Genomic DNA, 25147 nt, shown 5'->3' on the forward strand with positions numbered 1-25147 from the left:
GAGCTGAGGCTCAGAGAGCTGAACTCGCCGGCCCAGGGTCACACAGGGGAGCTGGATTTCAAACCCAAGTCTGCCTGGGGTAACCCCGAAGTGTCTCAGTAAACACCTCCACCTCACCATGGGACTACTGTGCCCTCAAAAGCTGCCGTAAGACAAGACCTCAGCTGGCCCCCATCCCTCCTCCAGGTCCCTCAGCTGGACAGAGAGTGAGTGTATCGGTCCACAGCAGCAGGGGACAGGAGGGGTGGGGGGCCCCAGGGTGCAGGGAGGGGTGCAAGGGAGGGTCTCACCGCTGAAGGGCGCTGCAAACACTGTGGCGACACCCACGGCGGCCGCTGCTACCAGCATCTCGTTCTGCTTGATCTTGTTCTGGGGGAGGGGGGAGTCCGGGGCTCTGAGTCAGCCCCCACTCTGCCGTCCTTCTCCGTCTTCCAAGGGGGGCCCTCCCTGACTCCCTTACCTCAGGCTCCCCAATGGTCTTGGTGTGCACACGGCCCAGGTAGGCAGCGATCATCACTGACAGGTGAACGAAGGGGCCCTGCCCAGGGAGGTGTGGGCACAGGGCTCAGGGCTTGTCTCTGGGTGGGGGTTGGGGGGCCAGAACCCTAGCTCCTCCCCCTCGGGGCCCAGGGTTGGGAGAGCAGAGAAGCATCATCAAGACCTACATGGCGACCCGTCCGCATCCTCCTCCTCCATCTCCCCCGTCTTCTGCCACATTCTGGGGACCTAGTCTGTCTCCTCCCCAAGACCGAACCCCTGACGGCAGGCATTGGTCCGAGTCCCCGCTGACCTGGCTTCTGTGGGGTGTTGAGGGGAAGGCAGAGAAGGTGGAGTGGGGTGGGGACCCGTACCACTTTGCCCAGGAAGATGGTGCTGCCGGTGGCCAGGGTGCAGGTGAGGCCCACCACCTTGGCCCCGAAGTTCTTGATGTCCAGGTAGTCCTCCAGCACCACACCTGACAGAATAGTCTTCAGCTCTGGGAGTCCGGAACCTTGGCAGCGGATGGACAGGGGAGGCAAGAGGAGGGGCAGTCTCCGGATTAGACTCTTAACCCTGCACCCTGCCCAAAATGTTCCACGTTGTGAGCTTGTCAGGTCTTCCAAAACCCTGAGTTAGGATTTGTAAACTAAGGGTCAGAGAGAAGACATGCGCTGTCCATGTCATTTGAGCAAAGCCTGGCACACAGCTATGGCAAAGGGGGGGGGGGGACACAGGCCACCCTTGGGTATGCCCCTGGGGCTCCCCAGTGCTGGCCTGGAGCTGGAGGCAGCGCTGAGAGGCCTGGGGGAGCTGAGCCCCTCCGTCAGCGCCTCCCTGGGGAGCCCGCCACCAGAGCTCCCCGTCACCGCCCAGAAGAGCCCTAAGATAGGAAGCAGAGCCAGCAGTGACCCGAGTCGAGATCTGGCCTTCTCGCTGTGTGACCTTGGGGTGAGTGGCATGACTCCCCTGAGCCTGGCTTCTCTGGCTGTGAAATGGGGTCACCGCTTCCTGCCTCCCCCCATCAGAAGCCGCGAGGGACAGGAAAAGGCTTTGGCACAAGGAACCATGGTGCAAAGCAGACAGGCACACGGCTCACCTCCAGAGAAGGGTGTGATGCTCTGGCTGAAGCCAGAGGAGAAGGCGACCAGGGCCACAGGGTACATGGTCCAGGAGAGATACCGGAGCAGGTGGCTGTCCCCAATCTCCCGGTAGAGCCACTTGTGTGCTGGGGACACCCGGGAGTCAGAGAGCCATCACAGCCCTCAGGTGTCCCCTGAACAGGAAATGGAGGCTCAAAAAAGGGGGACCCAGGGCCACCCAGGGAGCAGCAGATCCCCAAATGGAGGGAGGAATAGGACCCTGGATCTATATTGCAGTGTTGCCACTCCCTAGCTGACTGACCTGAAGTTAAGTGACTTAACTTCTTTGAGCCTCTGTTTCCCCATCTGTCCAATGGGCTAGCAGTGGGGCTTCCCTCCCAGGGTCATTCTGAGAAAGCTCTCAGATGATGGCCAGTGCATGGTGCATAGCAGGTCCTCACGAGAGCCCCCAAGCCAGTCCACCAGAGGGGTGTTAGAGCCTTCCTGCCCCCGATTCCCATTCCCGGGAGATCTCAGGGTGCAGAGAGCCTGGAAGCATGGGAAAAGAAAGTTCTGTGTCTGGTGGTTTAAGCAAGTGCCCTTGCTCATACTTACTGAGCTGAGAGCAAGGAGGGAGGAAGAAGAAGGAACAGAGGCTGTAAGAAGAGGTTGGGCAGAAGCTTGGAGGAAGAAGGGCTCTTGGGAACAATCAGGTCTCATTTGTTTATTATGCAGATGAGGAGACTGAGGCCCAGAGAGAGGCAGGAGCCTGCCCAGGGTCACACAGCAAATCAGGAGCAAAGCTTGCACCCGACCCAGGCCTCCTCCTACCCAGAGCCTTTCTCCACCTTCGATGCACCTGGTGGCCCATCTGGCATCCCGAGAGCGTGCATGGAAGGCTGTGTCCAGAGCAGGAGTGTGTGCCCGTGCCAGGGAGGGGTTACCTCGGACCACGCGCCCGATGGCGAAGTTCATGGCATAGCTGATCAGGGCCATGAGCACCCCGAGGGTCATCAGGAAGTACCAGTCCTCCCCGATGCGGAACAGCTTCTGCTTCAGCCACTCCAGGCCCCCTGGGGGCAGGGGCACTGGGTCATAGCCCAGGGCAGGGGTGGGGCAAGCACAGCCCTTTCCCTGGAGGCCTGCTCAGGCTCAGGGCCCTGGAGAGCAGGGGCAGTGTGGGGCTGGGGCTTGTGACCAAGTCCAGGGTAGCCCAGAAGGGGGTCTGCTCTCGAGGGGCAGAGCAGGAACTGGGACAAGTGAAGGTGGCCACGTGGTGCCCTGGTAGAGCACATAGGCCTGGCACCCTCCCCACCCCCCACCTCACACTGGATACTCTTGGAAGAAGGATGGAGCCCGGGGCCTGGGGAGCGTGTACTGAGGGCTACAGCTTCCCCCAGGGTCACCACAGGGCCCACGTTATAGAACACAAGAGTCTAGCAGGAACCCTCCATATCTCCGGCCTGTGGGCCTATCCAATAGGCTGTACCCATGTCAGGCCAGGCAGCACCCACTGGGCCCCTAGCAGGGCCCCTAGTGCAGCCACCAGGCCTCGGGACAGCTCTCCCCAAAGGCAGAGAGCAGACATCTAGCACGTCTGACCCACAGCAGATAGACAGGCAGTCAGATCCCTTCCCCTGCCCCCGGCCACCCAGAGATTGTGGGCACGTCAAGGCAGGGCGGCTCTTGGGGGACGTGGGGTCTGGGTAGGTAGGCGTGATGTCCCGAGGGGTCTTCAATAGGGAGAGGAAGGGGACCTAGCTCTCACCTCGAATGCCTCTGCGGATGCGGGGACACGGGCCCCACAGCTCCTGAAGAGTCACAGGGCTCCCCGGGGAGCCCTCCCGCAGCCCTACCAGCTCTTCCATGGGGCCCCTGAGCAGACAGACAGACAGACCCTTGGTAAACTGCTCCAATGGCCTTCACCCCGCGACTTGGCCCTTCCAATATGGCTACTTCCCAGATAAAAAGGGAGAGTGTTTTCCGGTATGCACGTGTGTGCATGTGTCTGTCTGTGTGTGTGTCTGTGCCCTCCTTACTAAGGGGGTGTCACCAAGGGTGCAGGGTGACAGCCAGGGCTCCTAACTGCCCTCTGTGTCCAGTAGCATGTTGATCAAAGCAGGACCCCAAGCCTCAGAACTCCCTCCCCCTGCTGGGGACAGTTCTCCTACCCCCATGGGACGCTTGGTTCCTTCCACTGCTCAGAGCAATCTCCTTGCCCCTGGGCAAGGCACTCACTCTGTGGGGTCCCCATGGGCTGCTCTGATTCCCTCTGCCCATTCTGGAGCCCCTCTCTCCTCTGCTTGAGCCACAGAAGCAGGTAAGCCACGGGCACAGAAGGACACCCGTGAGGATTGAAAGGAGGTGCTGGCTTCCTGTGCCCCCTGCCTCCTGCTCCTGCCCCACCCAGGCCCCAGCCCCATACCCAGCAGCCCCTCACCTCTGTCCGATGTGCCTGCCGCGGCCCCAGCCGGCCCTCCTCTAACAGAGCTGCCTCTGCCTGCAGCCCAGGCGCACCTGAGCAGGTCTGGGCTCCACCAATCAACACCCTAGGTCCCCCTCCCGCCCTGCCCTGCCCAGCTGTACCGTGGTCATTAGGAATGTCCTTGACAAACCAACCAGAACTGCCCAGGCTGGCTGAGCCATGCAGGCCAGAGCAGCCAAGGGGACCAGGAGCAGGAGCTCCCTAAAGCCCAGGACAGCCACACGGAGGGTGGCACTCAAGCATGCTGCAGGCCCCCCCTAGCGGGCTGGGGAACAAGGGAGAGGGAACCACCTGCACCCAGCAGGACAGCGAGGGGTCATCTGGGGGGGCTGAGGGTCAGGGCCCTGGATTCTCAGATCGAGGCGTGGAAAGGGTTTAACAAAGCAGAGAAGAGGGAGGCCTGGGTGGCTCAGTCGGTTAAGTGTCTGACTCCTGATTTCAGCTCAGGTCATGGTTTGGTTAGTGAGATGGAGCCCCGCATCCGGCTTGGGGCTGACGGGATGGAACCTGCTTGGGATTCTCTCTCTGCTCCTCCCCCACTCGCTCTCCGTTCTCTCTCTCTCAAAATAAATAAATAAACTTAAAAAGAAGCAGCAGCTGCAGCAGCAGAGACGGGAGAGAGGAGGAAGCCAGTGGAGCTGGAGGAAGATCTTGGGCAAAGGCAAAGGGCCGGGCTGTGTGCCGGGCTCTGTGCTCCACCCTCCCCCAAATCCAACGAGGTGAGAGGTATTAACCCATTTTAAAGACTTTGGAGTCTCTAAGGGTTGATGCTGCTTGTCCAAGGTCACAGAGATGGAGGGCAGAGCTGGAATTCTCAACCAGGCTGTCAACCTCCAAAGCCTGTGCATACTCCACTGCCCACATTACTCAGAGATGGGGGGGTGGGGGGAGATCTACAAGCTGGAGCAGGGGCAGCGAGTTGGGGTGCCACTGATCCCCGAGACCTGGGGAGGAACTTGAACTCGATCCTCATGTCCGGCCCTCTGGTCTCAGAAAACTGCCCTCTCAAATTATAATGCTGAGTGAAAGCCACTGACGGTCCCATCCCAGCAGAGGGTAGGAGCGAGGGCATGAGCGACAAGGTAAGGTTATGTGCCTGCCACATGCCAGGCCCTTCACGTTTGCAAGTGTTCATCTTCCCACGCCCTTGTGGGTCAAGGACAGTATCACCATTTCACAGACGATCGAGGATCAAAGAGGTGTAGGCACGTATCTAAGGTCACACAGCAGAGGCTGAACACAGACCTAGACTGTCTGGCTTTCCCCCTCCCCGGGGCTCCTCCAGTCCCTGTGGCTTTAATCAGTCAGGGCAAGGGTGTGGGCACAAAGCAGAAGATTTGGGTCTGATGCCACATTTGGAAAGACGTGGGCAAGAGATTTGGGGTAACTGCCTTCCCTCCCTCCCCCAGACAAAGCTCCTCTGTGAAAAGCATCACAGCCCTTCAATGACTTGTTAAAATCCTGGCACCCTGAGCCACTCTCTGCCCCTCGATGCCTGGCCAAGTCCATCCCAAATAGGAGCAGGTGTGTGTGCGGTGGGAGGTGGGGCATGGGCTTGTTGCTCTGTGTGGACCTGGGCCCACTGTCACCTTCACCTGGCCACCACAACCTGTTGACTGTGTACAGTAGCAGCATGACCTGTTGAATAGGCTACAATCCCACAGCCGGCATCAGCCGGCCAGCCTCACCTCCCAGCCCTAGGAGCACCAGGAAACTGGGAAAAGGGCAGCAAAGTCCCTCCCAAAGGCATTTTCCTGCATCAAGCCCAGCAGTGGAGGGTAAGGGAGCAGGCTGGGGGCCAGAACAGCTCTGCCACCCCGATTGGTCCCTCACCACTCAGAGCCCCGGTGTCCTCTTCTGCCTCATTAGAGTCATAGACGCAGGGGCCTATCCCTGCCTCCATTCATCATGAGTCCCCCCAGAGCCGAGAACAGTGCCCCCCACGTAGTAGGTGTTCAATAAATATCTGCTGAGTGATGAGCGGTTTCCAAACACTGGCCTGCAGGCTGGCTGTGCGGGGAGCTTATGGAAACAGATTCCTGGTCCCTTCCCAGCCCCCAAATCAGAATCTTGGCGTACAGAGGGAAGCGTCTGTGTTTGTCAAATGTCTCCCCAGATGATTGGGATGCGCTGGTAGGTTTGGGATTCGAGGCATTGGATCATCTCTGAAGTTCCTTCTATCCCTGTGATCTGGAGGGAGAGCATTCCCAGAGACAGGGGAATGGCCTTGATGACCTCTTGAGGTCCCTCCCAGCCCCTGAAGTCAGTAGATGCAGTACATTTATGGGTGATGCCTCAGAGATAGGAAGGGGAGGAGGGACGGTGGGCGGGGGTGGGGAACGAGATCTGAGGTCCAGGAGCAGTGACTCAGGCCCTCAGCACCGTGACAGTATGTCTGCATTTAGCCACTGGCTCCTGTTTCCCCAGCGGGCGGCAGGCTCCTGGGCCCCCCACCCCCGCCCCTACCCTCTTTCCCTGCTGGGAACTTCCTGGCAGCCCTGCTGGAACCCCTCGGACAGGGTGGGTGACACGGGCCCGGCAGCCATCTCCACTATGAGGACAGACCCCTCTGGCCCCAGCCACTACTCAGCTCCCAGCTGCACCCTGCACCCTAGGTCGCCCCTACTCCACAGACCACCAACACCAGTCATTACCCCGAGATGGAGCCCCCCAGGGGTGATGTTCTACGGGAGACAAAGCACAGAAAAACAGTCTCCACCTTCAGAAGCCCCCACTCTGACGAGGAGACAGGCAGACCCCTGGACCTGGGGAGCCATCTGTCTGATGGGGGGGTGAAGACGCCGCAGAGAAGTCACAACCGCAGGAAGACCGTGTCACAGTGCCAGGTGCCCTGGTGGGCATCTGGGCAGGGGTCTCTGTGTGGCCGCAGCAATCACAGAGGCCTCCGTGGGGGAGGAGGAATCAGAGCTGGTCTGGGCAGGAAAGGCAGGATCTGGAGAAAAGAATAGAATCCGAACACAGTAGCCTGGGCAGTGCCCACCAGCCAGAGTGGCCTCTCCTCCTTCGCCTACTGGCCCTGCACGATGTCAGTCCTGGCTCTGCTGAGCTGTGGGTGGCCCAGAGAGGGGCTTCTGGGCCAGCTTGTCTCCGTACATAAACGGTCAGGTCACCCCAGCTCCCTAGAGGACTTTGAATCAGGCCTATCCGGCCATCTCTGCCACTTGCCCATGCACAAGCCCCGCCCTCTCCGCTGGGCTCCACTTTCCAACCTATAAAATGGGAACAGCATCTCTTTCCTGAGCTCTGTGGGGATCAAACGGGGCCACGCTGGAAAGCTCGCAGCTGGGAGGCACTCCAGAAGTCAGAGCTGAATAATGTCTTCTGGAATTCTCCTTTACCTCTAACTGAAGCCCCGCCCACCGCAGTGCTCAGCATCTCCGTTGAGCTAGAGGTCGAGCAGACAGTTCCCAGAACACAATATGGTGGAACTTTTCTTTTTAAAAGCAGGGTTCACACCCAGCACAAAGCCCAAAGTGAGACTTGAACTCACGACCCTGAGGTCAAGGCCTGAGCTGAGGTCAAGAATCAGACCCTTCACCGATGGAGCCGTGCAGGCGCCTCAACCTTCTAAATCTTTAAGGACAACTACCAAATGATCTGCCCTCCTCCCCTGAGTCCTAGCCCAACCCCCCCACCCCAGCCAAGGACCGCCAGCTTTCTCCTCTTGGGGCCCCAAAATGTTCTGAGAGTAGGGGGAGGGCGAGCATTGGAATCTGGGTCCTCATGGGAGCGGGCAGGGGGACAGCTGCACATTCTACTCCCCGCCAACCAAGGACTGTCTCTATCTTTCCTAAGAGATGGCTGTAAACATTATCTTCCCTGAGGGATAGAGTCACCTCACACAAGGGTCCAACGAGTGGGTGCCCTCCACCCACCCCCACCTTCTCACCTTGCATCTCCTGCTCTCCCCAGAGCAGGGGCTTGGGGCCCCGCTGCCCTGACCGCCCACCACTTTGCTCCCCTCTTGCCAAAGACGGGGAGGTTGTGGGGGGAGGAGAGGGGACAGGAAACAGAAAACCCTGTCCTCAAGAAGCTTGCAGTCTGATGGGGGAGGCACAGTCCTTGGAGAACCCCAGACTGATGGGGGACACAGAGACACAGAAAGACCCCCACACACAAGGTCCTGGGGTGGGCACGGGGGTCCAGGCGGCGAGGGGACAGACTGCCCCCTGCCCGCAGCTGCGGAGGCCCCTGGGCTGGAGTTATCGGCCTGGAATGCTGGGCTGTGAGCTCAGCCCGGGCCTGAGTGTGCTGGGCTGTCAGCAGTGCCACCTCACTGGAGAGGATTTCCAGCCCCCTCCGGGCCGTGGCAAGGCCTAAATTTAGCTAGGAGACAAGGGGCTGGCCCCAAGCCCAGGGACGGTCGGGCCTTATAAAGCGCCGGCAATCGGGGCCCGGCATGCTCCCCCAGAGCCCATTCCCTCTCCTGTCCCCCTGCCCGCCTGGCCAGGGCCCGGCCGCCCGCCGTGGATGAGCCACCGGACCTCTTCCACCTTCAGAGCGGAGAGAAGCTTCCATTCCTCCTCGTCCTCCTCATCCTCGTCCTCCTCAGCCTCCCGCGCCCTCCCAGCCCAGGACCCGCCCATGGAGAAAGCCTTGAGCATGTTTTCTGAGGATTTTGGCAGCTTCATGAGGCCCCACTCCGAGCCCCTGGTCTTCCCAGGCAAGTTGTCAGGACTCTGAGGGGAGGGGCGGTGCCCAGACGGGGGACACCTGCTCCAGGACACCTCCGGAGGCGGCCACCGAGCCACCAAGAGCAGAAGCTCTACAACCATAGCCACTTGTGGCTTCTAGGACAGATGTGGCCACAGAGACAGATGTGGCCAGGAGAACAGGCTGGGCTCCAGGGAACGGTTGTGGCCCCAGGGGTCAGTGATGGTGCCAACGGCCACACACAGCCCGTGGCCAGGTCCTTGCCAAGCCGCAGGGGGCGGCATGGGGTTGAGGCGGTGGGAGGCATCCCCCAGCCTCCAGGCCTGCGCTGGGCTGCCACAGGCAGGGTCACATGCACATACACATCCCACCTGCGCTGGGTGAGGCCTGGCCCCACCTCGGAGAAGGTGGATGGTGACAGGAGGGAGGTGAGGCCTGGGGGGCCTGCCCTGTTCCCCCAGAGACCCGGGTTCTAGATGCAGGTCTGCCTGGAGCTCAGCTCACAGCAGTCTCCTCCACAGCCCGTCCTGGGGGGCCGGGCAACATCAAGACCCTCGGGGATGCCTACGAGTTTGCGGTGGACGTGAGCGACTTCTCACCCGAAGACATCATTGTCACCACCTCTAACAACCACATCGAGGTGCGGGCTGAGAAGGTGAGACCCCGGCTCCACGTCTGCGTTCTCTGTTTCCCACGCTCCATGCCGGGACCCCAGAGCCCACTCAGGGCCCCTCCCCCGAACCTCCCAGGGCAAACTGGAGACCTTATTCTTATGACTCGTGGGGGCCACGGGACCCCAGCCTCTGCCTCTCCCTGCCCCAAGGCTCTGAGGTCCTTTCTTTAGGAGCCACGGGAAGCTGAAGGAGCCACATGGGAATGGGAGAGGGGTGGAGAGATGCAGGCAGGTGGCCCCTGAGGTGAGGTGAGGGGGTGCCCAGAGGATGGAGAGTGGCTGAGTGGGGGACCAGCTTTTCTGGCGGGCATGTGGGTAGGCAGGGGGCTCACATGGGGAGCTGGCAGGAGGACCTCTTCCACAAGACACCCTTCCAACCCCTCTTCCCGCCCCTACCCAGCGGTTCAGCCCCCATCCTGGGATGCTTGAACTGGACCCAAGGCTGGGCAGAGGCCCTGCAGTTCAGGGTCAGACATGCTCCAAACCCACCCATGCTCCCTCCCCCCATGGACCTCAGGAGCACTGGGTCACTAGGGTCTCTGAGTCCCAGCTCCCAGGAGGCTGACACCCCATCGGAGGGTGTGGCCCAGCCTGACCAGGAGCACTGCCCCCAGAGGGCCACAGCCACAACATCCCATCAGAGAGGGCCTGTCCCAGGCTCCCTCCAGATCTCCCACAGTCTGGCGTCCTCTCCCTCCCAAGCAGGGGAGGCTAAATGCCCTGGCACCTCTGCTAGGGAAGCTGAGGACTGCGGGCACCAGGACCAGGGGGCAGCACGTGCCGGTCTTGCACAGCACCTCCCCTCCCTCCATGCCCCACCAGTGACTCAGCCACCCCAGGCTCCTCTGGACATGATGTGCCGGCCGAGTCATGGGGGCGGGGTTGGGGGCCCAGCCCGGGCAGTGCACGCTCAGCGTGTCTGGGCATCCCAGGCGGCACGGCCCTGCTGTGTGCTATCTCCTCTTTGCTGCCCTGGAGCTCCAGATTCTGCCACTGAGCTCCTTCCTCTCTGAGCTGCCCCGCCAAGCCCCCTGCCTACCCCTTGGAAGCACTAGAAGGCCTCTGTGTGCCTTCCTGGCTGTCCCTATGCAGGGACAGCCTCAGCCACGGCCACCTCGCCCCACCTCTGCTCCCGTGAGAACTCCTTGGCATGTTGGGGCCTGGCTGGGGTGAGATGGGCGCAGGACGGGGGCAGGGGCGTCCTGCCCTGACCATCACCCCTTCCCTAGCTGGCAGCTGACGGCACAGTCATGAACACCTTTGCTCACAAGTGCCAGCTGCCCGAGGATGTGGACCCCACTTCAGTGACCTCAGCCCTGAGGGAGGACGGCAGCCTCACCATCCGAGCCCGGCGTCACCCACACACGGAGCATGTCCAGCAGACCTTCCGGACAGAGATAAAAATCTGAGGGCCTCCCCCTATCCCCCCCCCCCCACCTGCCCTTGTTCCCTGCTGGCCTGCCAGAGACATTTTCCTCACTCCTCATACCTTGCAGGACATCTCAGCTCAAGTTCCAGGCCCTGACACCATCAGACCCCAGGTGGGTCACCACCCCCCCAGCTGAGGCCTTCTGCCTCACCTGTGGCCCCCAGATTCCAGATGTGACCTCTTTCACTTAATTCAAAATAAAGGGATTGAGATTGGAATGGGAGACCCCAAAGAACCAACTTTGGGGAAGTGGTCTGGGACAGGCAGAAGCTCTAGGCCAGTAATCTGCAGGACAGACAGATGGACAACTCCTTAGACCTATGGAGTCCCTGCGGGGGGACAGGGACCCGGGACCCCCTTGGCCAAGGGGAGTGGGCGAGGCAGAGGCAGATATTAGCGGAGGCACTGATCCCAGCTGGGTGGCACAGGGGAGCCACAGGGGGGCAGCCATGGTGGGGACCCTCTCCTCTGCCACTCCCTGAGCCCCAAACCAGCTGGCAGGCTGCCTGCTCCCTGGTGCCCCCACCGTCCAGCTGTGCCAGGGCAGGGCCACATGACCTCTGCACATAGATGGGGTTTTTCCAATACAGCGGGTTCGTGTTAAACTGCAACACTTCTGCTCTCTGTTACCTGCTGTGCCCTCAGGCAAGGCCTGGCAGAGGGGTGGGGCTGGTCCCTCCTGCCACCTGGAGACCCGGGCTCCTGGGGCTGCCTCCGCAGACAGGTTGCCCAGCTGAGGTGAGAGAGAGGACACTGATCGGGCCTTGGGTCTTCAAGGTTGGACCCCGGCTTCTTGCCAACCTCCCCCCACGGCCAGTCACCTTCCCCGTCCTGCCCCGTCTTCAGTGGATGAATCTATAAGGCCTGGTATGTGTCTACCACACACGCAGGGGCACACGGGCACACCTATCGTCCTGTCCTTCAACTACTGGGCACAACCATTGGTTGAGACTGAATCCAGAACATTCTACAATCAGATTTTACAATCTCTATTTTTATCAATGGGGAAACTGAGTCTCTGAGTGGTTGAATGCCCAGCTTACTCATTAAAGGTTGGATCTGAACCCAGGCTGTGAAAGCTGCTCTCAGACCGCCCCACTTCCCAACTCCTCTGTGCAATGGGGAGTAGTTCCCCTCATTTTGTCTCTCATGGTCTATGTCCCCCCGCAGGGATCTTCCTGTTGGAGAGAGGGGGTCCGGACCATGGGAAGAGCCCCCAGCCCTGTTCCCTCCTGTTCTCCAGTCCAGGGCAGGGACCCCCAGTCAGCCTTCATCCCGGGGAGCCCCAGATACCTGCAGTGACCCTGGCTCAGTCTCAAACATACAGATGCAGGGGTGCAGGGGGGAAGGGGGTGGTTCACGGTAGTAAAAGCACAAGAGGCAGGGTCAGCTTCTGCCGCTGTCTGCACCTCTTGGGTCAGTGTTGTTTCTATAGGATGATCTCTCACCCCTGCCGTCCTGGGCTCTTACGGGACGGCTGAGGGGTGGAGGGGGCATGGGAAGACCCTGGCATTGTGCCCTGCACACACAGTAAACAACGGAATCACAGACTTCTGGAGATCACCTGCCTGAAGTTCTCAAACTTGGGATGGAGCTGGAGGCAGCCAGGGGGAGAAACCCGGGGACTGACAGAACTGACTTCCTTGAGATTTGGGGGCAGGGGTGGCAGCTCACGCAAATTTCCAGGACCTCACAGGTGTCCCGTGGTCTCCTCCCTCGGCTCCCAGACCCACATGAGCAGAAATCCCAGAATTATTGCCCTGAAAAACCAGGCAGTGACTTCTCTTCCAACATCCCGCCCCTGCTGTGACATGCTGAGCACTGTCCCAGGCACAGGGACACCAAGGGTGGGCCAGCTGCACTGCATCACCTGCTCTCTTGAAGCCCATCTGGTGTCACATGGGCTCTGGGGACCAGACTGGCTGAGTGACTGGGCTCAGGGTCGCACAGAACCCGGGGCCGCCCAGGGCTGGAACCTGGCTGGAGGGCTGGCTGGTTCGGGGCGTCCGCGTGCTCTCTGGAAGGACCCACCCCACCCCCAACACCCCCAAAACCCCCAGGCGGCTGCTGAAACCGGAGTGCCAGGCGGTCCCGGTGCAGCTCAGGCTGCGGGCAGGGAGGAGGGGAGGAGAAGGAGAGGGGGCGCGGTATTTCCAGCCGCCGTGACTCATTGATTCCACTGGGCTATTTGCAGCCCCGAAACTCATCTGCATCTGCGTGGGGGTTGGGGGCGGGGCCGGGCCAGCTTCCCGGTGTCCCTCGAACCCCTACCCAGGGTCAGGCTCACCTTGGCTTCCAGACCCCCGCGATGCCCCTCCCAGGGTCGCGCGAAGGGGGTGGGGCCTGGGCCGCTGGCTGCCCCGGCTGGGAAAAGGGGGCAGCTTCTCCGGAAGTGGCCAGTGGGGCCCCCCTCCCGCGGCCCCAGCAGCCCCCGCCCCAGACCGAGGTTTCGGAGATGAAGATTTTGCAGGGCACAGAGCAGAGGCAGTCTGAGAGAGCCTGCCCACCAAGGTGACCCTGTGGAAGAGGAGGGCGGGGAGATGGGGACCGCAGGCCCTCTTTCATCGGCTCCGCCCCCCTGGGCGCCTGGGCCCGACACACGCTTTGTCTCCCCGGCCCCCCACCCTTTCCAGGCTAAATATAGGCCTGGCTGCAGGCCCTGCGCCCCACCCCCACCCCGTGAAGAATAATTTTAGCAGCCCCATTCATTGAGCGCCTAGTGTGTGCCAAGCCTACTGCTCATCCTCAAGGCCATCCTGCGAAGTAGGTACCAAGGAGGTTCAGAGAGGTCAAGCAACTGGCCCAAGGTCACCCAGCTTGGAAGTGGCTTGGCTGAGATATGAATCCTGTCTATGGCTCTAGGAAGCCCCAGTCAGTTCCCCTCCCTGCCCCTGCCCCCAACCACCGACTGAGGGGGAGGGGCAAGTCAGCTCCCCTGCCCTTATTCTGACACCCTGCACAAGAAAGACAAAGTTGTCCATCCATACTTTTTGGAGTTGGCCTGGCAGGAGGGCAGGGGGAGTTGAAAAGATACAGCCTTCCCCGGGCTGGAGAGCTGTGAGAAGCCCAGGTCAGATGATGCCAGGGACCTAGAAGTTTTCCTCACTTTTAGGCTTAAAGCCGCCTCCTCCGGAAAGCCTTCCAGAGCTACCAGTTCAAGGGCACAGACAGAGCCCAAAGAACCGGAAGCCCAAACTTTGTGTTCAAACTTGCCTGAGGGTGAGGGCAGACCCACGTGGTTGGCCAGCCCTGTGCCCTTAGGGAGTCACTCCACATTCCTCTTGGTGGGGAACCTAGGCCCAGGGAGGGCTGGAGCCTCACTCAGGGTCACACAGAAGTCAGTGGCCGAGGTGAGATGAAGACCCAGGCCTCCAGGACCTCAGGCCAGGGCATCTCTTCCAGACCGACCCCTTCATGCCTGTGACCACCTTCCCTGGCCCAGAGATAACTCCCACCTCGCACATTGTACCCCATCCCCCCTCTCCCCAGTCTGCCTGCCATCCTAGCTCTGCCAAAGCAGAAGATGCCTCAGTCTGCCCTCTTGCTCCCGACCCTGGCATGGGAAAGGAGCTAAGCACATGTCTGTGTGTTTAAAAAGCTAAGGATCAAAAAAAAAAAAAAAAAAAAAGATAATAGTGGAGGGTCAGTTGCAGACTCTGAAGCTAACCCCACCTGGGTTCAAATCATGCTCCTTCTGAGCTGTGTGACCCCAAGGAAGTCACATAGTCTCTCTAGTTGCCCTGTCTGTAAGTGGTGCTCTTAGGATCTAGTTGCTAGAGTGTTTTTTCCTTTTAATTTTTTTTTAGTTTATTTATTTTGAGAGAGAGAGAGAGAGATAGCAAACCTGAGTGAGAGAGGGGCAGAGAGAGAGAGAGAGAGAGAGAGAGAGAGAGAGAGAGAGAATCCCAAGCAGGCTGAGAGCTAATAGCAGAGGCGACAGGGGGCTCAGAGCTGGGAACCAGGAGATCACAACCTAAGCTGAAACCAAGAGTCGAAAGCGACAGAGCCTCCAGGTGCCCCCACTAGGGTTGCTTTGTAATGCATGCCAAGGCCTCACCTGTGGTAGCTGGCCCCTGTGCCATGCACTGAAAATGCCAGGTAGGGGCTCACTACTGTTATTGCATTTAGATTTGGCTCCCAACGTCCCCAGCTTTACCCACACCATGGCTCCACCGAGATCATGACTCAGGGCCGGGAGCTCAGAGGAGTTTCCGGACTGCTGCAGCCTTGAAAAGCGGGCAAGAGCAGAGCTAAGAGGTTCCCTGGCTCTCACAGAAGATTCTGTCTGGGTCCTGGGGGTGGAGGTGGCAGAGAGAAGCCTCTGAAAGCCTCAGCTTCTCATCCTGTAAATACAGATCAGGCACCACCCTCCCGGGCTGCTCCGTTGAACCAGAGATGGTGTTTTCCTAGAAGCTTAATAAACAGTAAGCTCCGGTTAAACTGGGCTTGTTTTCTGAATAACAAAAGCCAAGGCTCCGCCCACCTGGCTCTGCCCTCAGGTAACCGAGGGTCCGGGGCCGGCATGGTGACTTGAGTACCAGCAGGACTGGTGGCCGAGCTGGAGCCTCTGGGCAGGGGAGCGGTGTTGTTTATAGTCAGCGGCCAGCTGGGCCAGTCCCCAGCTCTGAGGCCCTTCCTCCATGGCCCGGAAGCAGGGACTACCTTTCAGGGGAGTCTGAGAGCTACTAGACAAGGCTGCTCACCCTAGGGAGCCCTGGGAGGGGGGGGTGGCAGGACTGCAAATCTGCATCTTCCTTCCATCCTCCCTCCCCTCCTTCTCAGACAATTCTTTTTTTTTTAAGTTTATTTTATTTATTTTGAGAGAGAGAGAGAGAGACCAAGCATGAGTGGGGTATGGGCAAAGACAGAGACAAAATCTGCCAGCAGGCTCTACACTATCAGCGCAGAGCCCAATACAGGGCTCGAACCCACAAAATCAAGAGTTGGACGGTCAACCGATTGAGCCCCCTGGGGGCCCCTTTCTCACACAATTCTTGACCACCACCTGTTATATACACACGCTTAAAGGCGCTGGGGACACAGTGCTAAGCATGGCTGCCAACCTGGAAACACAGTTTATCTCCCCCAGTGGCTCAGTAAAGGCTTTCATTTACTCATGGATTCATTCCCTCCACAGAATCTTCTCTAAGTTCCTATAGTGTGGTTTGTAGGTAAAGCTCTGAGGTCAACCTACCTTAATTTCAACCCTGGCTCTGCCACTTGCCTGCTGTGTAACCTCCGGCCAGTTGCTTAACCTACCTGAGCCTCAGTTTCCTGATCTATAAAATGGGATAATGCTGCACAGGATTGTGGGTGGAGAGACTAACTGAGCTGCTCTCCTCCTCCACCGGAGTGTTCCATCTCAGGGAGGGCTCTGCTCACCTGTTCAGCCCCACACCCTTCCTACACACGGACTGCCAGGCCCCACGCTGGGTCCTCATAAAACCGTTTGCTCATGGAATAAATGAACACAGTGCCAGCCGCATGGCTCAGGGCCGTCCTTATTGTCACACATCCTGGGGTTTGGATTTGGGCTCTGTCTCTTTCCGCATCTGTAAAGTGACAATAAAAGTCATACCCACCTCTCACAGGTGGTGTGTGATACATATAAAAATATACATAGTCATGGGGCTCCTGGCTGGCTCAGTCAGAAGAGCTTGTGACTCTAGATCTCACGGGTATTAAATTCAAACCCCACATTGAGTGTAGAGATTACTAAAAAAAAAAAACCCAAAACAAAAAATATATACCCATCTAGTCATCGGGACAAACTGGGTGTTGCTTAGAATGAAGGTTTGGCTTCTGAAAACATGGACCCCCACTAGGTGACCCACCCAGGGCCCTGGCCCCAAGGCCAGCGGGTTCCCACTGTCGCCTGCCAGGACCAGACGGGTGCCCTCCAGTCTGATGCTAGGGCGACACCTGCTGTTCCAAAGTGGGATGTGCAGCCACAGGCAGCCGGAGGCCCACCCTCTTCCTTGAGGGCCTCAAACTCCCCTTCGCAGCCATTTCTTTGGGCTCTTCTAATTCAGTGATTCTCCCCCAGGGGAGGAGGGAGGAAGGGTAGATGTCGTCACATTACTCTGTCACCACCTCTCTAGTCTAAGTTGTCACTCCCCTTTGCCTGGATTAGGGCCCGACCTCCAAAGCCTCCCCACCTTCTTTCTGTCCCCGAACAAATGTTAGAGAAACTTTTTTTTTAAGTAAACGCAATAGCCAACGCCCAACATGGGGCTTGAACTCATGACCCTGAGATCAAAAGTTGCATTCTCAGGGCACCTAAGGGGCTCAGTCAGAAGAGTGTGTGACTCTTGATCCTGGGGTCCTGAGTTCAAGCCCCAGGAAGGGTGTAGAGATTACTTAAATAAATAAACTAAAAAAAAAAAAAAAAAAAAAAACAGACCAGCCGAATGCTCCACCGGCCCTAGAGGAACCTCTTTTTTTTTTTAAGATAGGTCTGGGTGTGTCACTGCTCACAAGTTCCAGTGGAACCTGTTTCAGAATAAAATCTAAAGACCTCATCGTGGCCCACAAAGCCTCGCGTGATGTGGCCCCTGCCACTTCTCTGGCAACTGTTTTGTGTAAACATGCACACATTGTCTGCCCAGACTACAGAATCCGCTCCTTCAAGGCGGGGACTTGTCTGTCTTATCACTGCTCCAGCGAGGGGTCTGGCCCAGAGCAGGGCACACAGTGGGTGCCCAATAAATACTTGGTGACTGACTGAAGGAACGAATACGCCAGCCAGACTGAAAGACTCTGGTCCCTTTTCCTGGAACCCTCCCCATCCCGGGTCCCTTGCCTTTGTGTGGTTCACTCGCTGGTCAAATCTTAGTCTAGACATCACTTCCTACAGGAAGCCCTCCCTGATCTATTCCCAGAATGGCCTGCTCACCCTCCTCCAGCCCTAGCATTATTCTGTACACCCTTACTGCTGCACTTATCAGAAGCTAACAGGCATAGTCATCGTCACTTCCTTTCTGGGCTTCCCACCAGGCTGTGAGCTTCCGGAAGACTGAGTTAAGTCTGTTCTCTCTGGATCCCTTCTGCCTAGGAGAGATTCCTCTGGGACGAGAGGCCATCAGCCCTATAGTTAGGAGTAACTTGGGTACCAGGCTTATCCGGATTCTAATTCCAACTGCCCCGGTCTGTGGGGCCTGAGTGCACCCCTCATCCCTTCCGACCTCACCTCCCTAATCGGTGCCTCCTCATGAGGGCTCTGCAGGGGGGCCGGTCCCTCCTAGAGCAAACGGCCAATACATGTGTTTGTAGGAAACTGGTAAAATAGTCCCTGAGTATCTACATGGAAATTCAGCAATTTTAATCAGAAAGGCTTGAGACACACTTCCTCAGATGAGTTGACATAGCATTTCACGCAGTGCTGTGCCTCTTAGACCTGCACGCACGTGCACACGCCCCCCAGTGACCCCACTGCCTGCTAGGTGACAGGACTGCCTGAGAGGAAGGACCACCCCCATCCCTTGTATCCCTGGGGGCACATGAGGCTGGTAGCAGTAGCTACTAAGTAACTACTCCTATTTAGATCAGCTCAGATGTGATACTTTGTTACCTTTCTGAGTGCCTTCTGCCCCCTCTTGAGAAGCAGTTTCCTTTAGTCCCCATTTCAGATTGCCTGGGAATTTCCCCCATCTCTTGCACTGGGACCTCCTGACCCTGCTCTGGCTGGCCCTGGGGTCAGATGCCAACCAGGCAGCCCCGGGGAGCATGGATTTTCACAGTGCTGGCTCCTTCTCATCTTTTATTTATTTTTAATGTTTAAAAAAATTTTTTTTAAATGTTTATTTATTTTTGAGAGAGAGACAGCGAGAGCAGTGGGAGGGTCAAGGATGAGGGAGATAGAGAATCCGAAGCAGGCTCCAGGCTCTGAGCTAGCTGTCAGCACAGAGCCCTAGGCTGGGCTCAAACCCACGAACCGTGAGATCACAACCTGAGCCGAAGCAAGACACTTAACTGACTGGCCACCCAGGTGCCCCTTTTAATGTTTATTTTTGAGAAAGGGAGAGAGACAGAGCGTGAGTGGGGAGGGGCAGAGAGAAGGGGAGACACAGAATCTGACACAGGCTCCGGGCTCTGAGCAAATGGTCAGCACAGAGCCTGATGCGGGGCTCAGACTCACAGACCACAAGATCGTGACCTGAGCTGAAGTCGGACGCTTAATGGACCGAGCCACCCAGGCGCCCCACCTTCTCATCTTTTAGATCACACTTTGTTGCTCAGAGGCCTTTGCTACCCACCGTATCAGAAAGGCTCTTTGCCCCAATTGCTTCCCATCCCAGCACCCCATTTCCCTTCCTACACAGCACTCAGTTCATCGCTATTCAAAATCATCTTTATTTGGTTACATATTTAGCCCTTTCCCAAACCGCCCCCGCCCACAGCCCCAGGAGGAGCTCCTTCCCTAGCACTTCGCAGAGCCTGATGCGGAAGGTGCTGCCTTAGAATTTGCTGTATGAATGAACTGGTCTCTTTCCATGTAGATTCGCCTGATCCTGCTTCTGCTCAAAGGCTCAAAAAGGTAGGAAGAAGGCGGATACCCTTGAATGTGTACTCGTGGCTGTTTCAGATGTCCTTGAGCGATTCGAGGCCCTTCCGTGGCTCAGGCACAAGAGACTTCTGCTTGGCTGGGAAGAAGGGTAGGGTCTGGGGTTGCAGTCTCCCAGCTCTCGAGCCTGGTGTGCCAACAGCCCCCTCCTCCATGGCTGGGCTCTTCCGGTTAATCTGCCTGCCCACAGACACAGGAGGAGAGGGCTTTGAGGGAGCCTATGACAGTTTCCCAAGCGGAGGGCCTCGAGGGCACAGACTTAGAGGGGCTCCCCTTGGCTTCTGGAGCCTCCTGGGGGACCAGTGGGCTGGCTGGAGACGAAGCCGGGGCCCCATCCCCTCTGCAGGGTGGCACAGTACCCCTGGCCTGGGCAAGGCGTCCCCTACCCGGGGGGCCCTCCTGAGTCAGATGGGGTCTGTTTTCTCCACAGAACAAGATATATGTCTTCATTGGTGCGGTGACAGCTCCTGGATTAGGACTGGGGGCTCGGGGCAGCGCTGGGGGCGCCATCAGGGAGATCTGTCTGCCCCGAGCACAGTCGATGACGAAAGTCAGGTGAGTAGAGGGGATGGCCTTCTGATGGCCGCCCGGCTTCCCACCTGAAGGAGGGAAAAGACCAAAGGTCTGTGTTAGCACCGTGGAGCGTGGTTTCCATTCATTCGCTGGTGCCCACCCTTAAAGGCTTTAACTCCCCTTTGCTTAAAGGGTTGGTTGACACACGAAGATGGGAAGAGATCTAATGTTTTTGTTGTTTTTTTTATTTTTGAGAGAGAGAGAGAGCATGAGCAGGGGAGGGTCAGAGAGAGAGACACACACAGAATCTGAAGACAGGCTCCAGGCTCTGAGCTGTTAGCACAGAGCCCAATGTGGGGCTCGAACCTGCGAAACATGGGATCCTGACCTGAACCAAAGTTGGACGCTTAAGCGACTGAGCCACCCAGGAGCCCCAAGAGAGTGGGATCTAAAAGCATGGGTTCCAGCCTCAGGGAGACCTGAGTTCAAATCCTGGCTTCTCCCCGGCCAGCCATCTGCCTCCTGGAGCAGAGTCCATTACATCAGGGCTCCTGCCCGGGCAGCTCGTTAACGCACAGACGCTGGTGCACCGGAAGAGGGGTGGGAGGAAGGAGGCTCTGCATTAAAACACATTTATTTTGCGGGTGACTGGGTGGCTCAATTGGTTAAGTGTGCAGCGGGGGTCACGATCTCACAGTTTGTGGGTTCAAGCTCCGCGTTGGGCTCTGTGCTGACATCTCAAAGCCCGGAGCCTGTCTTCAGATTGTGTCTCCCTCTCTCTGTCCCTCCTCCATTCACGCTGTCTCTCTCCCCCCCTCAGAAATAAAATAGAGAGAGGGCAGGGGGAGGGGCAGAGAGAGGAGACACAGAATCTGAAGCAGGCTCTAGGCTCTGCACTGTCAGCACAGAGCCTGACAGTGTGGCTTGAACCCACAAACTACAAGATCACGACCTGAGTTGTTGAAGTCGGAGGTCAGACGCCTAACCGACTGAGCCACCCAGGCGCCCGTATATAGTTATTTAGTTGTTTTGCCAGCAGGGCAGGGGCAGAGGGAGAAGGAGACAGGCTCCAATCTGTCAGGGAAGAGCCCACCGCAGGACTCAAACCGTGAGATCAAGACCTGAGCAGAAATGAAGAGTGGATGCTCAACCAGCTGAGCCACCCAGGCGCCCCCCCCCCCAACCAAAGCCTGTACTCTTAAAATTTTTTTTAATGTTTTATTTATTTTTGATATAGAGAGAGACAGAGCATGAGAGGGGGAGGGGCAGAGAGAGAGGGAGACACAGAATCCGAAGCAGGCTCCAGACTTTGAGCTAGCTGTCTGCACAGAGCCTGACGTGGGGCTCGAACCCACAAACATGAGATCTGACCTGAGCCGAAGCCGGCCGCTCAACCGACTGAGCCACCCAGGCGCCCCAAGCCTGTACTCTTAAACAATTAACTTTTGAGTTACCCAAACAGCAAATAAATCCATCCTCTTAACTGCGTGCTTTTCTTTTCTTTTCTTTTTTTTTAAGTGTTTTTATTTATTTTTGAGAGAGAGAGAGAGAGACAGCATGAGCAAGGGAGGGTCAGAGAGAGAAGGAGTCACAGGATCTGAAGACAGGCTCCAGGCTCCGAGCTAGCTGTCAGCACAGAGCCTGACACGGGGCTTGAATCCACGAACCATGAGATCATGACCTAAGCCGAAGTCAGACGCTCAACCGACTGAGCCACCCAGGCGCCCCTCATTTTTTTTTAAATTTATTATTATTTTTGATACAGAGAGAGACAGAGCATGAGAGGGGGAGGGGCAGAAAGAGAAGGAGACACAGAACCGGAAGCAGGCTCCAGGCTCTGAGTTAGCTGTCAGCACAGAGCCTGACGCGGGGCTCAAACTCACAGACGTGAGATCTGACCTGAGCTGAAGTCAGAGGCTTAACCAACTGAGCCACCCAGGCACCCCAACTGCGTGCTTTTCATCACGACACAGGCTCAGAAGGAAGCTTATATTCTTAGTAGGTTCATTAACACAGGGAATAAATGCACCCCACCCGTGGCTTGGGAATCCTGGCAGCTCTGCCCTCCCCAGCCCCCCTTGGCTGGTCTTGGGGAAGTGCCGAGGCCCCTCTGCCACCTCTTACCTGAACTGGTCTCCAGGTCTGTCTCCAGGCCCCTGACCTTGGGGCTGGCTTTTGGGTTGCTGGGGTCTTCTGAAGGGTTCATGGCTGCTTTCTACAGGACCTCGGATGGCCCTGGCTGGAGAGCACTTTCAAAGCCTCTTCCAGAATGAGGCTCCCCACCCAAGGACCAGACCTTTTATATTTACCGGATCTGCAAGTGAATTCCACCAGGAGCTACAGGAACCGCCCCGGGGCAGCTGGGGGACCGCTTTGATCTGCAGGGTTATGTCAACAGACCGCTGTTGGGTCGCTGGGAGGCAGGCCTTCTTCCACCAAACAGATACTTATTCCTTTCAACTCCAGCCTCTTCCTACCCTGTGGGGGGTTCAACAAGAAACATGTATTTCTTCAGATCTTGGAGGCTGGGAAGCCCAAATCAAGATGCTCACAGATTCCGAGTTTGATGAGAACTCACTTGCCGGCTGTCTTTCCCACAGTGTCTTCAAGTGGCCAGACAGCCAGAAGTCCTCTCTGGGGTCTCTTTGATCTGGACCCTAATCCTATCCTGAGGCTTCTTCCTTGTGATCCTATCACCTCCCAAGGGCTCCACCTCCTAACACCATCACACCAGGGATTGGGTTTCGAAATAGGAATATGGGGAGGACACATTGAGTCCGAAGCATCTTTTAAGCCAACTGTTTTTACAGAAATATATATCTATATACGCTTTCAAGGGAAGTAGAATTAACATACTGTATACATATATTTTTTTAACATTTGTTTATTTTTGAGAGAGACAGAGTGCAAGTGGGGGAGGGGCAGAGAGAAAGGGAGACACAGAATCCAAAGCAGGCTCCAGGCTCTGAGCTGTCAGCACAGAGCCCGACATGGGGCTCAAAGTCATGAACAGCGAGACCATGACCTGAGCCGAAGTCAGATGCTTAACCAACTGAGCCACCCAGGCGCCTCGACATAGAGTGTTGTGTTAGTTTCAGATTTATGACATAGTGATTTGACATTTACACATATGAGGAATGCTCATCATGGACCCTCTCTGTCCATCTATCACCATACAAAAGTTACAATATTATCAACTACATTTTTTATGCTGTACTTTTCATCCCTTTTTGTACTTCCTTTGTTTTTTTAAATTAAAGATTTTATTTTTTAGAGGTGCCTGGCTGGCTCAGTCTGAAGAGTATGTGACTCTTGATCTCAGGGTCATGAGTTCAAGCCTCGGGTTGGGTGTAGAGATTACTTAAATAAATAAAGCCTTTTTAAAAAAAATTGATTTTTTTAAGTAGTCTTTACACCTAACATGGGGCTCAAATGCACAACCCTGAGACCAAGAGTTGCATCCTCTACCAACCGAACCAGCCGGGCACCCCTATTTTATAACAGAGGGTTTGTAACTCTTAATCCCCTTCATCTGTTTTGCCTATTGTCTCACACTCACTCCTCTGACAGCTACCAGTTTGTTCTCTGTACTTATGAGTCTGTTTGCTCATTTATTGTAAATCGACTTTAAAAAGAACACCAGTATTGCTACATTAAATGGAAACAATGTCACTTCTATACATCACAAGGAACTCTGTATGGTAAGAATAATGGTCCCCCAAAAATATCAATGCCGGAGTCCGCGGAACCTGTTTGCTGGCACAGCAAAAAGGCCTTTGCATTTGTGATTAAGGGTATTCCACGTCTAACATCAGTTCTGACATATGTGGGTTTTTTCCCCACACCAGTTGACTCACTTCTGACACTGCCTTGCTGGGAGATGGCGTCAGATTCCACAGATTAAGGGCTCAGCCCCACATGACTGCCAATCCCCCCATGGCTCTTGCCAATCGCAATTCTATGTTGTCATCTGTGCTTCCTATTTATAGATCAGAGGTTCCCACGACCTCCTCCTTGGGTTGGATTTATTTGCAAGAGTCAGAGAAACATCTTATTTACTAGATTATCAGGTTTTTTTTTAATTTTTTAAATATTTTATTTATTTTTGATACAGAGAGAGACAGAGCCCTGAGAGGGGAAGGGGCAGAGAGAGAAGGAGACACAGAACCAGAAGCAGGCTCCAGGCTCTGAGCTAACTGCCAGCACAGAGCCCGACGCGGGGCTCGAACCCACGAATGTGAGATCTGACCTGAGCCGAAGTCGGAGGCTTAACCGACTGAGCCCCCCAGGCGCCCCTAGATTACCAGTGTATTATAAAAGGATACAACTCAGGGGCAGCCAGATGGAGGAAATGCACTGGCGAGGCCTGGAGAATGGGGCGGGGCTAATACGCTGAGTGCTCTTCCCAGAATCTCCTCCATGTGTCTGCCAGGCCCAAAGCTCCCTGAACCCTGCCCTTTTGTGTTTGTTTGGTTTTCTTTTGGTGTTTTTTGTTTGTTTGTTTTGTTTTGGAGCATCGTTACACAGGCATGATTGATTAAGTCATTGGCTGTTAGTGACTGAACTCAATCCCCAGCCCCTCTCCCCTTCCTGAGATCATTGGGAGGGGCTGGAAGTTCCACCTTTCATCACTTTGTTAGTTCCCCTGGCAACCAGGCAAATCCTTAAGTGACCTAGGGGCATTCTGACAATCACCTTGTTAACATAACAAAAGACACCTTTCTGGCTTCAAACACTTGGGCAATTCCAAAGGCCGGGAACCAGAATAATATATATATGTAATATTTATATACATATGTTACATATTTATAAACCCATATTATACTATATTATACTTATATATATTTGGAGTGTATTTATTTTGAGGGGAGGGGGATGGGCAGAGAGAGAGGGAGAGAGAGTCCCAAGCAGGCTCTGCGCTGTTAGTGTGGAGCCCCATGTGGAGCTCGAACTCATGAACTGTGAGACCATGACCTAGCCGAAGTCTGACACTGAACCGACTTAAGCCACCCAGGTGCCCCCAGAAATATATTTCTTATAAATCACAATATCACATGGATGGGCTTTGAAAAGGGAAGATTATCCAAAATTATCCAAGTGGACACAGTTTAATCACACTAGTTCTTAACACTGGAGAACATTTCCTGGCTGGGTTAGAAAGAGATGTGTTGATGGAAAAAGGCCAGAGACAGGCTCTCCTGTCATTGCCGGCTTTAAGGGCCATGGGCCACGGAATTTGGGCAGCTGCTGT

General features: G+C 56.4%; 3 protein-coding genes across 5 annotated transcripts in view; 1 reads left to right on the top strand and 2 right to left on the bottom strand.

The window, feature by feature from the left end:
- The window catches only part of CLCNKA (chloride voltage-gated channel Ka), a 12616-nt gene extending 8539 nt beyond the window's left edge, over positions 1-4077 (bottom strand). Inside the window, exons 1-7 of one of the 3 annotated variants that reach the window (XM_029948864.1) lie at positions 4000-4077; positions 3328-3434; positions 2504-2632; positions 1577-1705; positions 852-991; positions 461-538; positions 291-369 (exon numbers count right to left, since the gene is read on the bottom strand). In XM_029948864.1, coding sequence (XP_029804724.1) covers positions 291-369; positions 461-538; positions 852-991; positions 1577-1705; positions 2504-2632; positions 3328-3427 — 655 coding nt within the window. In that variant the 5' untranslated portion in view covers positions 3428-3434; positions 4000-4077. Of the gene's footprint in view, positions 1-290; positions 370-460; positions 539-851; positions 992-1576; positions 1706-2503; positions 2633-3327; positions 3435-3999 lie in introns of those variants that run through there. The other 2 variants (XM_029948866.1, XM_029948865.1) reach the window with 2 other exon arrangements.
- Positions 4078-8451: 4374 nt separating this feature from the next.
- HSPB7 (heat shock protein family B (small) member 7) lies at positions 8452-11884 on the top strand. The gene is made up of 3 exons (XM_029948014.1): positions 8452-8728; positions 9240-9373; positions 10621-11884. Exons 1-3 carry the CDS (start codon positions 8536-8538, stop codon positions 10798-10800), a joined length of 507 nt encoding a protein of 168 aa, XP_029803874.1. The 5' UTR covers positions 8452-8535; the 3' UTR covers positions 10801-11884.
- A 7275-nt stretch (positions 11885-19159) lies between these two features.
- Positions 19160-22179, bottom strand: SRARP (steroid receptor associated and regulated protein). The gene is made up of 2 exons (XM_029949027.1): positions 22021-22179; positions 19160-19982 (listed from the first exon to the last, which is right to left on the bottom strand). Exons 1-2 carry the CDS (start codon positions 22100-22102, stop codon positions 19555-19557), a joined length of 510 nt encoding a protein of 169 aa, XP_029804887.1. The 5' UTR covers positions 22103-22179; the 3' UTR covers positions 19160-19554.
- Positions 22180-25147: the final 2968 nt, after the last annotated feature.

The sequence above is a fragment of the Suricata suricatta genome, chromosome 8 (genome assembly GCF_006229205.1).
Source record: "Suricata suricatta isolate VVHF042 chromosome 8, meerkat_22Aug2017_6uvM2_HiC, whole genome shotgun sequence".
NCBI lineage: Eukaryota > Metazoa > Chordata > Mammalia > Carnivora > Herpestidae > Suricata > Suricata suricatta.

Bases quoted from the DNA above. Each gene is read 5' to 3' on its own strand.
- SRARP (XM_029949027.1), bottom strand. From the start codon at position 22,102: ATGAACCCTTCAGAAGACCCCAGCAACCCAAAAGCCAGCCCCAAGGTC. The intron at 19,983-22,020 runs GTAAGAGGTGGC...TCCCTCCTTCAG, and splicing joins AGACCTGGAGACCAGTTCAG to GTGGGAAGCCGGGCGGCCAT.
- HSPB7 (XM_029948014.1), top strand. From the start codon at position 8,536: ATGAGCCACCGGACCTCTTCCACCTTCAGAGCGGAGAGAAGCTTCCAT. The intron at 8,729-9,239 runs GCAAGTTGTCAG...TCTCCTCCACAG, and splicing joins CGAGCCCCTGGTCTTCCCAG to CCCGTCCTGGGGGGCCGGGC. The intron at 9,374-10,620 runs GTGAGACCCCGG...CCCCTTCCCTAG, and splicing joins TCGAGGTGCGGGCTGAGAAG to CTGGCAGCTGACGGCACAGT.